This window comes from Poecilia formosa, unplaced genomic scaffold (genome assembly GCF_000485575.1).
Source record: "Poecilia formosa unplaced genomic scaffold, Poecilia_formosa-5.1.2 Scaffold92, whole genome shotgun sequence".
NCBI lineage: Eukaryota > Metazoa > Chordata > Actinopteri > Cyprinodontiformes > Poeciliidae > Poecilia > Poecilia formosa.
The window spans coordinates 1751501-1765151 of NW_006800031.1; the positions used below are offsets into that span (position 1 = coordinate 1751501).

General features: G+C 39.2%; 1 protein-coding gene and 1 long non-coding RNA gene across 2 annotated transcripts in view; both read left to right on the plus strand.

The window, feature by feature from the left end:
- The first annotated feature begins 2437 nt into the window (after positions 1–2437).
- LOC107836853 (uncharacterized) overlaps positions 2438–13651 on the plus strand; it is a 44690-nt gene continuing 33476 nt past the window's right edge. Inside the window, exon 1 of the long non-coding RNA XR_001662821.1 lies at positions 2438–2591. This is a non-coding gene — a long non-coding RNA (uncharacterized LOC107836853). The remainder of the gene's footprint in view (positions 2592–13651) is intronic.
- On the plus strand, positions 5297–7696 carry gas1a (growth arrest-specific 1a). The gene has a single exon (XM_007557881.2). It carries the CDS (start codon positions 6219–6221, stop codon positions 7002–7004), a length of 786 nt encoding a protein of 261 aa, XP_007557943.1. The 5' UTR covers positions 5297–6218; the 3' UTR covers positions 7005–7696.

Genomic DNA, 13651 nt, shown 5'->3' on the forward strand with positions numbered 1-13651 from the left:
ATGAGTGACAACTTTTTTTCATCGCAGATGCAACATATGTCTCTGTACAGCTAGCTTTGCTAGCATCACGTCCACAGATCTTACCTTTCTTTAAGCTTTCCTTCCAAGTGACGCTAAAAGTTGGACAAAGTCCCACCGTCTGTGAAAGCGAAGTGCTGCTGGTTTTACATGTCGCCATGCAGCTATTATCGATTAGTTAGACATCTTCTCCCGCTCAGAGGAAACCACTGCGCATGTCTGGAGCTCCGTGTGCGAGTAAAGGTGGAGATGATGGGTGACAACAGACACTAAGTCACGTTATTGCTTGGATTTTACGGCGCCACCTTAAGACCCTGAACTTCACATTTTAATGGAAAAAAAGAGCAACTCGACTTGGATGTAACGAGTAACGCGACAGTTCTCTAGAAATGTAGTGAAGTAGAAAGTACAGATACTTACTGTAAAATGTAGTGGAGTAAAAGTAGAAAGTACCCAACATTAAATCTACTTAAGTAAAGTACAGATACACGAAAACTGTACTTAAGTACAGTAACAAAGTACTTGTACTTCGTTACTTCCCACCACTGGCTATAGCTATCTGAGTGTTAATTTTAGGAAAAGAGAGCATGTGTTGTTGATGTTCAAGTCTGCAGGGAAAATCCCAGCTTAGCACTGTTCAACAAACAGTTCACGGCTTTTGCAACTTGCTACAAATGTTAAAAACAGGCTGTATAGTTACAGATTTCTGCCATTTGCTGCCAAGTATTAAGGTTTTAATCACTTGTGCGTCACTCTGGAGTTCCAAACCGAACAAATCAAGACAAATCCCCCGGAAGAGGACAAATGAAATGGAGGCAAATTAATAGGGCAGACATCAGGAAGGAAATGAAATCTTAATCTTGTTTGGTTGTGTTCCAAATAACTTATCACTGGCCATTATCATGTGTCTGAAATCCCAAAGAGGAAGCAATTTGAATGGATAATTCCTGCCAACTCATTTCCTGTGTTCCGATATTTCCTTTTTCTGACAGAACAGCATGGGCGCATTTCAACTTCTCTGTTCTGCTGGGATTCGGTTCACTCGACAACTGAAGAAATCTTCACGTTTGAAGGACACAGAGAGTTCTTGTCATTTTTAAGTTAGCAGCATGAATAGTTTTTTCTTCAAATACATGACAGTGTGTCAAACTACATCTGCTATTTCTTTGTCTATCTTCAAATTCAATTCATTTATTTATATAGTTTCGATTTCATAGGCATTTTGCTAAAAGAAAAAGTTAATTCAATCAAATAATAGTCAAGTTCAGATTGGTTAAAGTTTTCTACCAAAGGAAACTCATCAGAGTGCATCAAGTCATCAACCTAAATCCCTAAATAGAAGATAAAATGTAGCAGAGCAGAAAAGCTTTGAGCCAGTTTTCAAATCCACAAAGAAATAAAATGAAAATAATTGTTGGTGTGTCCTGTGTTTAGAAAAATACTGATAGTTCCAGGGTTGGTGAAACAGCAGAGCAACAGTGTGGTCAGGCAATTGCCAGAGTGGTCATTCAGTCAAAATAGTGAAGAGAACCAGACATAAAAACATTAAACTGCATTATCTTCACCTGGTAGTTTGAAATGGGTCTGTTGTGTGTTTGCATGAGAGAATACCCAGTACTGGATTGAAGCTGGAAACATTTTATTTCTGCTGATTTTTTATTTTTATTTTTTTAACTCATCTGCAATGGTATTTATTGTTCATTATATAAAACTGTCTGTTTTTAGCTGGTGTGTATTTTTTTTAATGTATAAATAGAATACTTTTGTCTTAAGGACTGGGTGAAAAAAAAGAAACAATCTGAATATACTTAGTATATTTGCCAAACAATGTCAATATGTACACAGCTGATTCACAAATAACTCTCTATTATTTCTGTCATCATTCATTTTACTTAATTAGCACTGGCAGCTGGGCTGCATTTTACGCATTAATTAGACGTAGTCAGTCTAATTTGAATGTTTTGAGAATCAGCAAAGCTTGTTTTTAATTTTATTTTGTTTATCGCTTAATTGGACTGTTGCGGGAAGAATTCTGGTTTAATTGATCCCTCAGTGTAAAAGCATTCAGCTTTCTGTGCAACACATCTGGTTTGCACACACAGCTGCTCAGACGAAAGAGTTAGATGATTTAATCTCGCTCTAGTTTCCCTTATGAAAGTCTGCAGGATGAAAAACGTTTCTTTTCTCTTCTTTTCTTTTTCCTTTTCTTACAGCTGATGCAAGACTAGTTTGTTCTTTTAAATCCTTTCAAAATTTTAAAACCATTAATGACTAGTTAAAAAAATAAATTTATGTTTTACCGTAAATTTATAGTAAAACCATAAAAAAATAAAAATAAAAAAATAAAAAAAAAGATGAGGGTGTTTGCAAGTCCTTTGTCAGCACTCAAAGTGTTTCCCTCTATGTGCTGCAGGGAAAAGTGAGGATGAACACCCGAGGTATTGAGTTTCCTGTATCCATCATTTTGGACGAGTTGGGAGCTTGGAATAGCCCCAGCAGCGTCTGTGTTAGCCAGCCGTAACTGACATTGAGTGCATTGTTTGCAGTGGGAAGCTCACGGCTGTGGCCTAAAGGTACATTCCTGAGATCAGAATTCTGTTTGAAATACAAACAGCCTTTGTGCCCCCGTTGCTCTCATCCCTTGACTCCCCCATCCACATCAAGCCTCGAGAGCTAAGCGGTCTCCTCTCGCTCATGTGTCAACATGTGGGCTATCAGTTTACTCACACCCACATATGAGCGCGCATGCACACACACACACACACCATGGTGTCATTTTGATGAGGAGGTCCAAGTAGATATCTGAGTTCTTGTGGAAGAAAAGCTGCAAAGCCCTAATTTTTAAACACAAACACTGTCTCCTCTTTAACTTGCCCTTTTTGTTGCCCAGAGAAAACATACAAGCAAAAGTATGGAATGTACAGAAGTGATCTAAAGTCACTTCTTTAACCAGGCACACATCTTCAAGCCTGGAAAATAAGTTTTTTTTTTTTTGTTTTTTTTTTTTTTTTTGGCATTTAAAATCTATCTGCATGAGTTTAGGTTTCTGTCCATGTTGCTGACCTTTGCTCAGAATTAGCTAATATTTGAAAAGTCCAAACACAATTTATTATTTAGCAGAAATATTTGGAAAACTTGAATATATATATATATATTTTTTGTCTTCTCTTTACTTAAGGACCATTGGTCAAACAGAGTGAAATACTTGTATAGAGGATTTGTGGAAATCTGTCAAGTTGTATACATAAGAGAAAAAAATAGCTCAAGAATGAACACACTAACCAGAAAATTGTAATAAATGTTTTATTTGGTACCGTGTTTAAGAACAAGAAAACCAAGTGGAAGAATGTTTGATGGTTTTACTATTAGTTAGTTTTATTCTTAGGTTTTATGTGTTCTCATATATATGGTTTTCTAACAAAAGCAAACCAAAAAGTATTGGAAGACCAGTTATCCTCACCACCATGAAATTTTCTTTTTTACTCTGTTAATGACATCACTGTAATTAAATTGTAAAAGCCAAAGGAAAAAAAAAAGATTCTTTTTTTTCCCAAATATATTGGTAAAATCTTATCTTGTCACTTATGTGGAGAACCCAAAAGGATGTATATTGTCTTGTGTATTATCTGTTATAACAGATGTTTTTCTGTGGATAGAGCACTTTTAAATTTCTTTTCCAGTCAGACGTGAACTGATTGTTTGCATCAAGACTTTCATCTCTTTATGTGCAAAGTTTACATCTATTTTAGATGTACTATGTTCGGTGCAGAGAAAATGACATTAAACCAAGTTAAGTTTTTGGAATCAATGGGTTGATTCATTGGAAAAATGAATGACATGAAAAGGTTTAATGCTGCTACCAGTATCAATGTGCTGCTGTGTTGTGGCATCTTGACTGCGATTAAGATGAGGGAAATTTATTTTAAAGATAAAAAGTCCAATATTTCTTCTGGCAGTGCAAATGAAAAACAATGCAGTAATCTCAAGATATAAAAACGGGATGACTTCTGCATCGAGAAATTGCAGCTGAAACAATCATCTCTGAATCAGCTTACAGCTTAACATCTGACAGCCAATTCTCTGGTGCAATAACTAGCATAACGTAAATTGTAATGACAGATTATACGGGATGATGATTGGTGACTGCTCCATTATATCTCAATTAATTTCCCCTCAACTGCTCAACTGAGGAGGAGATAATGGGATTTTGATGATTAAATTAGTGAGAATGCTGCACAGTTCATCATCTGTGCAATTGTGAAATTCTGGGGTTGAATCTAATATTATAAAGCCTGCCATCTGAGTGATGGTCTGTGATCTTTAGAGGATATTATAGTGTGAAAATGTTTTCTCAAATTTTATGTAGAACTTTACTAAAAAGAAAACGTAGTCCACATCTGGACTCCTCCTAACCTATACTGTACCCATTTATTGGCTATTTTAAATCTCACCAAGGTGAAGATGTCTCAACATAAATAAGCACTTCAATGCAGAATCTGAAAAAAACATAGTAATAAATTGGCTAAATCGTCCACAGTTCTAGGGTTTCAGATAACCCTACAGGTTTGCTAAAACATTTAGACTACAATCATGGAAAAAAGTTTTTTTTTTTTTTTTGTTTTTTTTAACAATGGTAATTTACTAAAAAGATCCAGTGGTGAGGGATTTTGAATTTACTGTTGGAGTTCACCAGATTTTTCCGTAAAGTTCACAGGATGCCATTAATTCTAGATGATTTAGAACAGAAACAGACCCACAGCATTACATGTCGTCCACCATTAACACAAATTCACTCTTTATTTTATCCCTCGATTATGGGATAGCATGATTATCTCTTGTTACAAAGCAAGCGCTTATTAGAGTTTTAGTTGTTTAGCAAATTCCACATTTCTGTTGGTAAGATAGATAATGATTCAGCCTTGAGGTCACATCATATGTATCTTAGAAAACCAACAAATGATGCATCATTTATCAGAACGACAAGAAATCCTTAATCAAATATGCTGAAACCATGCAACAATGACCTTCCACTTAAAAACTACTGAGTTGATCTTTAACATAAAAAAACTAATTAAAATTTACTGAAATATGTAGTTATAACAAATTGTGAAGAGAGTTTAATAATTGTTCACAGTATAATCAAGAAGGTATTCTTACATCATTACATTACATTACATTGTTTCATGTAATAAAATATTAAGATTGTTGTTTTTCTGATATAAAAAGGGTAACTGCTGCTTGCTATTCCCGCTGATCGCCAAAGTGCAAATAAAACTGGAAGCCTGTTGAGTATTATGGGAAAACTGGGAAAATAAAGTACAGATAATAACTTAAAAAAATAAGCCTATGTTCTATTCCAACTAATCTCATCTTATGACTTAAGGGTTCTCAGTTTTATTGCAGTTAGTCCAGTGAGCAGATAAAAGCTTTCGCAATAATGTCTCCACATAATTAGGAGCAATGTTCCCACCACTCAATCTACACTCAGGCGCATTCATCCTCTCCTCATGGAGTGTTTTCTCAAGGCTCGACCTCCTCCCACCATAAACTCCCGCCCATTATTACGTACAAACCCTCAACAAGTTGCCAACCAATGAGGCGCACTTCACAAATGCATGGCGAGGGGGGCTGAGAAAGCCAAAGACAAATGCTCAAAGGGGTAGGGAGCGTAGGACCACTTTAAGACCCACAAGAGTTGTTGTTTCCCCCCTCGTACTGTTTGTTTCCAGTCCCCCCAACAAGTAGCGCTTAATGATCCAGCGCACTCGGGGCTTGTCCGGCTTCTCTCTCCGGTTCCTGGAGATCCGCACAACGGAGACCCGCTGCAGTGGAGGCAGTTGTTCCTCTTCGATGTAATGAGAACTCTCCCACTTTTTGGGGGGAACTTTTTTCTCTCTCTCTCTCTCTCTCTCTCGGTGCGTCTGAGTTTCTGATTAAGTTGTTCATTTGTTAAATTTTTCACGCCCAATCATGTACGGATAGCGGACGGTTCGCGCAGGAATCCGGCTCAAGTGGATCAGCGCTGACGGGTTTCTGGAGACGGGATTACACGGCACCGTGGCAACCCACTGAACGCCCACACACGGGCCCGATAACGCACCATCTGGCCCGGAGTAAATAACACTTCTCCAGATTGGACACTATCAATGGATGGACTTATGACACTGCTTTGAGTCTGGCCGAGTCAAGCAGCCATAATAATGGCATACTCCAATCTTTCAATGCATGGTATCTGCAGAGCTGTTTGGCCTCTTGGCTGCGTGCTTCTGATGTTTGGCTACTTCTCCGTGGCTTCCCCGCACCACGGTCGGCAGCTGATCTGCTGGCAAGCCATCCTAAATTGTAAAAACGAGCCCGGTTGCAACTACGCATATGACCACTACGTCCAGGCCTGCGAGCCCGTGCTGAGCGGGGCTAAGAAGAGGTGTCCCAGCCACTGCATCTCCTCGTTAGTTCAGCTCAACTTGACCAAAAGCGGCCCGGCTCTGGAGGACTGCAGCTGCGGCGAAGACCTGAGATGCGCACGCACCAAGCGGGCCATCGAGCCGTGCCTGCCGAGGACTACCAGCACGGGCTGTACAGAAGCCCGGCTGCAGTGCGGGAGGGACGCGCAGTGCAGCTCCGCCATGCAGGACTACTTGCACCACTGCGGGAAACTTTTTAACGGCGCGATCTGCACGAACGCCTGCCGGAACGTGATCGCGAACATGCGTAAAATCCCCAAGGGTCAGAAGCTGGAGACGTGCATGTGCGACGGGCCGGAGAGGACCATCTGTGAGTTCGTTAAGAGCAGCATGAAGATGCTGTGCTTCGACAATCCAGACCCAGACAGAGAATACGGCAGCGGACGATGGGTCGACGAGGAGGACGGTGATGACAACCCGGACGGTACAGTGGAACCGTGGAGCAGAGCCTCTCTCCCGGCTGCGGGCCGCTGGGGTCTGACCCTGCTGGCTTCTATTTTGGGTCTGTCGCCCCTCCTTTAATCTAAGGGTTTTCTATTGTTCCGATAAAAAGGCAATCAAAACTTTCGTCACTCATTGACCTGCTATAGTAAAAGCCTGACAAACTGAACAGAGTTCTCTTCGTCATCATAACGGGATAATCCTCAACAACAACAACAAAAAAAGGATCAGAAAGATCTGACACCACTGCAGATGCTTTGCTTATGAGATAAGCTAAACAGGATTGCCTACTTTTTCCGGTCACAGACTCTGATTGTCATCCTGTTTTAATCAGCTGTGCACTGCCAATATTTCTCCTTAGCTGTAAAGTATGAACTATTTTTGTATATGACAAGGCAGTTGCCATTTGGCACCACTGATACCTGATTTACAAATATTTAATGTAACTTGTAAATAAGATCAGGAGTAAAAGTGAAACAGTAATTTATTACATGCCTCCAAACAGCCAGCATGTGTATAAAGACTGAGAATTTCAGCTTTAAAGGGAATTTATTTTGACTGAAAATGGTGTAAATGCACTGTAAATACGTGTATAGCTAATATAGATTTTCTTTGCCATTTGTTCAGAAAATCCTCTATGTTTTAGGCTATGAGATGATTTATTCATGGTGTAAAGTCTAGATTAAAAAGCAAATGTCTAAATCCACTGTATTATTGCCTTAATGATATCCTTTTCCCCCGAAGGCATAAAGGAAACTTGAAGATAAAATTTGCGACTGTGAGTTGTTTGTCTATTTGTGCCACATTGCTTCATTTGACAGTGTTAAACCAGATGATTCATGGAGTTTTGTAAAGTTTTGACTCAGTCGTAGATATTTATAAACTGATGCTTTGGATGCAATAAACAAACAAAAAAATCTAATTAGCTTTAATGAGCAAGGCTGAACATTTTGGAGAGGGTGTATTCCAAGCACTTAAGAGGGTTTTTTTTTTAATGTGCACTTCTGATCACGTTGCATTAGCAACCATTTTTATGCCTACTGAATGACAGTAATGTAAATCAGTGTGGAATGTTTTTTTTTTGCTCATAAAACTTTACATGATGGCTAAAGATAAGAGAAGAGGTCACTTTTTGTTAGTAATCATGGCTTTTGTTGAAAGCTGTAGTATTGCTCAGCTAATATGCTCTATTTTAATCAAATAAAATACAATAATTTGACAAAACTGATGAAAAGCTTTGTCAGAGAGCCTTGTGTTGTTTCTTAAAATTTTTAAAGACTTTTCGCCTTTTTTAAAATGTTGCCAAGATTATCCCCAACCTTTGTTTCTGTAACTACATTGGTACACACTCGTTGAAGTTTCCCCCTGCTGACTGATAGCCTAATGACCTGCAATGTCTTGATTTAGCTGCCTTTTGTCAAAAACAACTGTCGCCATAAATCAACAAACCCCCCTCTACAGCCACCAACCACTCAGCTCTTCACTGAAAGTCAATGACAGCTAAAAACTTTGCCTCGATTTTCTTTACTCACACAAATTTCTGCAAACAGTTATCTTTCACTGGGAAATTTATATAGCATTTGAATTCATTTGATTTCTGAGTATTTGCAAATAAATAAATAAATAATAGGAGAAAAACGGAGGATGTTGCAGAATTGTCTCTTTCGGTCGGTGCTTTACATCCATGATGTGCTGCAAAATGTTTTATTAGCGCTGGGGACAAGGGCCCTCCAGCTGAATGGATGGAGAAGTCGAGTGGCATCTTTGTCATGGAAATGTTAAGCACATAATAGTTGGGTAGCACAATGGGGAGGCACTTCATTCTTTCAGGCCGGCTTGACACCTCTGGAGAGCCGAGCGGTGGGGAAGCATGTGGGAACGATCTGCTCGGGCCCTCGCTGGAAGAAAAGAAGTGGGGAAAAATGTGTGACAGGCTTGGGAAGGGAGCATTTTCCTACCCGTGTTTCCTTAATGTGATTCGGAACTCCAAAAACTAGAAATATTCAGCAAATTTGTTCTAAAAAAAACATAATAGAACATTTTTCTTTTCTCTACATAGTTTTGTTTTATAAATAGATTGCAAGCTACTAAAACTCCATGCCCGTTTTGTTGTCAACTGCAAATGCAGCGACTTCTAAATGAAATACCTTGTCAGTTTCCTGCAGCGTCGGTAATGCGATCCACCGTGCCTGAAGCTTTCCAGGGAGGAGAATAGCTCTGCAGCCCAGCTTGTCTTCCCCTCCTCCTCCTTCTCTTCCCCCTCCTTGTCTTTCTTTTTGCTTCTCGCATTTGTTCAGGCAGTTTCAGCACTTAGGAAAGGCACAGCGGGTGTTGATTAGGCTGCAATAATGCACAATGTGTGAATAGAAGAATGAAGTGCCAAAAATCTCACAAAACTTGCCTGCTTGTCCTAAAATTTAATTGGTGTAAATTCTGGGTTGTAGTTTGTCTCCTAGTTTTGTGCTCTCACAACAACAAGAAGAAAAAAAAAACAGCATTTGAAGTTTAAAAATCAAGAATGAACTTTAAACACTGTAAATGACAACATGGGCTCTCTTCCTCCTCGAGCGCAGAGGGGATTGCAGATGGTGTGTGTGCTCTCGCGTGTGTGTGCGCGCATGTGTATGTGTGGTGGTTTTGGGTTCGATTTACAAACTGTGGCTGTTTGTGTTCCAGCTCTTTGAGCATGTGTAAGGTATCTCCGCCATCAACTGTGCTTCACTGAGCTCAGTTCACTTCCAAGCTCTGTCTCCTTGGCCTCCCGAACAAAACGGCCCACACTTCACCCCATGCAGATCACTTCACCCCTTCACCCCGAGCTTATCACAGCACAATGTTTACAAAGGTGCTGTGCTCCGAACCAACCGGGAATGCTTCAGATCTGCCATCCTTCCTAAGCAAATACAGATCAGAAGATCTGTATTTATTTTTTCTGCCTTTCTAAGCAAATAACTACTTATCACTTCTTTCCTGGTTGAGTAATGTAACATAACACATTCAATTAAGTTTCTGTATCTCCCTGTGCAATTACATTAGGTATTAGATAATGTAACATATTACAAAAAAAAAAAAAGTCAACTACATGCCTTCCACTTTGATCCTTTGTATAAAACCCAGATCTATCCACTGGATTTCAGATTGAAAGGCCTGATTCATAACTCCACCGCTTTAAAGTCTGGTGGTGCCCTGATGTACACCGCGCTTTGCATTGGACTTGGTGATGTATGTGAAGATGGTTGGTCTTAAAGTAAACTGAAGACTGCGTAGAGTTTGGAGTTCTGTAGCTAGTCAATCTGTAGAGAGTTGGTGACCTCTGTTTACTATGCACGTCAGCTGACCCGGCTTTGATTTTGCATGTCTTTACATGTTGTAAAGCCATGTCCGGACATCCTATCACGCTGCCACGCTGGGATTCACAAACCTACTAGGTTTATTAAAGTGTTGCTGCAGACTAAACAGATATCCGGATGCAATATCAGCAGAATTCTTATCTTCCGCAGATAAGAAATGAACAACTTATAATGTTTTAAAAGACCCATCCTTCAGAAATCCTGAACTTCCCCTCTACATCGATAAACTGTAGGCATAAAGCTTTCCTTTTCAAATCTTACTGTGAACTTTAATGCTAATGTACGCTGACGATATTTCTCACAGGCGTTTGTTTTGGCCTTGTGCAGCAGAAAGTGATGGAGAAGTGGCTGGACAGTTGAAATGGCTGAGATGTAGGAGGAGGCACTGAGATGGAAAGTTCACTGAAAGGATTTGGAATTAATCCCCCTTAAGTTACCACAGGGAACTCCATGGAAAGGGCTCCGCCACGACTACCCTTCGTACCCCTGCTGTAACGTGTTGATGTTCATATTCAGATTAAAAGTCAGTCTTCTGCTTTTATCAGTTTTATTTTCTCTATAGTTTAAATGTTGTTTTGTTATGAAATGTATAACACCCCCAAATCATGCTTTTTTTTTTTTCTCCACAGACTGGCTCTAGTAATGTTCACTAATTATTTAATACAGCAAGACACCAGCGCCAATACAAAAGCGCAAAAATGATTGATTTTGGATCTTTTTCCTTAACTCCGCTTGCCTATGTCAGGGGGTCTTTTAAGAAACCCTTGCTGTTTCTCTCCCTACTATTTCAGCTGCCACTTTGATTCCATCATGCAAGACCTCTGTTGGGTTCACAACCCTTTGAAATGAGAAAAAGGGCCTGTAATCCAGTTACTCAAGCTACAGCACGACTCCTCAGGTCCTGAAAGAAAACCTTCCGCACTAATCCTACTGTCACGACCACAACGCTCTGCTACCTGACTGTTTGTGGCAGCCATTTGATACACTCACTGTTTTAAATGTTGCTGCTGAGTCTGATAAAGGGAGGATCACAAAGTGTTGCATACTGGTTCTGTTACTCGTGTAGGATTGGAAAAAATCAAAATGACAATATAAGAGAAAAGAAGTATGGGAAGCTAAATGAAGAAGAGAATAACATTTATATGTTGCTGAGAGAATTTAAGTTAGATTTTCTATGAATTTTTATTTGTTTAAAATTTAGCCTTTGACAAACCGTTTTGTAAGCAGTATCTTAAAGGTGAAATGGAATAATGAACAAATATCTGTCTTGATGTCAGAAATATAACAAACGAAACCTGACAATATAAAGCCCAAAATAATTTCTTTATACTTGGTTTAACTCTGTTTATGTTTCCAGGAATCTTGCACCTTTCCCCAGCGGTCAACGAGCAGCTGGATTAGGACGAACTCTAAACAGGTCACCAGTCCAGCCCAGTTAACATCAACAATAACTTGAAAATGACCAAAATGAAGTATTTGCAACCTATCTGTGAAGAAATGCTTTCATTTGACTTCATGCATTGGCTACCATAGTCTCACTGAGCAGCATATTGAATCTGACATACATGTAACATAGTATTTACAGTTCCTGTATTTTAATGTCTTGCAGACAAATGTTTTGAGACACTATTCAACGTTGCTGTAGTTAATTGGAAGCTGCACCTGGTAACAGTGCTGTTGTCATTGTTGTTTTTCCCTTCCTGGGGCCCTGGTTGAGATTGCTAAAGATCTAGCTGCACATCAAAGGTGGGAGTGACAGTAGACTCGAAGACACCCCTCACACATTTTGTCTTCAGAATAATTCATCTCACATTTAAATATCTCTTGCTGAATAAAGTAAATAAGCAATCTAAGTTGTACATAGAATCTTCTATTTTGTTGCCAATTTTGTGCCAAGCTGTTAAAAATGGTTAAAGAACTTGGTCAGGGTTTAAAAAAAACAAAACAAATATTAAACATATTTATGTTATGTATGTTTCAAGGTTGAAGTGACATGAAACTTAGACGCACCGTTTTCTGTCTTGCAATGCATCTTGGGACGTTAAAGAATGCATTATGTGGGTCAGAATGTGAGGCGAAGAAATGCATTTTGTGGAACATCAAGTTCCTACATGTTTCTGAAGAATGTGCATCACTTTTGATGTTCTACTCTTTTGTATGTTTGGTATAGCATGTTATTCAGTTACTGCTTGTTGCACTCACTATTTTACATTTATAGCTTTGTTTTAATTTTCGATTTCTGTTTGGGAGATCTTGGAGAGGCCTCTATGTTGTGTTTAGCCTTATGCCTTTGTGGCAAAGACTCTCTTATCATTGATTTATGAACAACGATCCTGACTGAGGCAAGTGAAGGCTGCAGTGATATTATTCTGAAATATTTAGTGACATCTTCAATGATTTGTTGATATTATTTTTGGTAGAACAGCCCTGATTGGACAGGTTCACCACTAATCCATGTTTTCTCCATTGGCTCTAATTGGAGTTCACTGGAGTAAAGCTTTCCAGATTGAATTTATTTCTTATCTTGTCTTTGACCTAATGAATTTCGGAATGGTGCATTGGTCTTTAAGATCTTGTAGTCTACTTCATGTTGTTATATAGGTTCTTTTTAAGTAGTTTCTTGATTTTATAGGTCAAGCAGTGATCAGTTTGGGCCTGGCCAGTAAACTGGAGGCACAAAAGTGTTTGGTAAAACTTAATTCATCATTTAATAATGTGGGCAGTAACTTTTTTAACATAGAGGCCACTATGTTCTTGACAGCTAAATCCCCTTTACATATCTAAAATAATAATTGAAAAACTGTTCTTTTATTCAGCCGAGTTGCTTTTTTCTGATATTAAAGCAGTTTGATGTAAAGCAAACACAAGAAATACGTAAGAGGGCAAATACTTTCACAGTCTGTAAACTGGTAATGCTGGTGAATATTCAGATCTTGCTCTGCAAACAGTAGTTCAAGCATTAAAGCGTCTTCTTGAAAGCACATTTCTGACATCTTAAGAGGGTCAGAAGGTCTTGACTTTTTGAAGTAAATTACAAAAGGGCCGAACTCAACCTGTGGGAAACAAAATGTATTCTGTTTGCTTTTAGCTCTAGCAGCTCTTGCATCTCCTTCAGCTTGTAACAGCCCTTAGGTCCGGCTGCCTCACAGGCTTTTGTAGGGGGAGGTCCTCAGCATGTTCACACATCGCTGGAAGAGCTGGAGTGTTTGTCTTTCACTGTGACCACAACACAAACAACTTCCCCCACAAATAAACAAAACATGAGGCAGGGGCCACAAGTGCAGCAGGATGCTGTCCAAGAAGCACAGACACAAAAAGTTCGGGCCGCCCTCTGATTTAAAAGTGGGGCTTTTGTTTTTTTTTTACGTGTAGACTTGA

Bases quoted from the DNA above. Each gene is read 5' to 3' on its own strand.
- gas1a (XM_007557881.2), top strand. From the start codon at position 6,219: ATGGCATACTCCAATCTTTCAATGCATGGTATCTGCAGAGCTGTTTGG.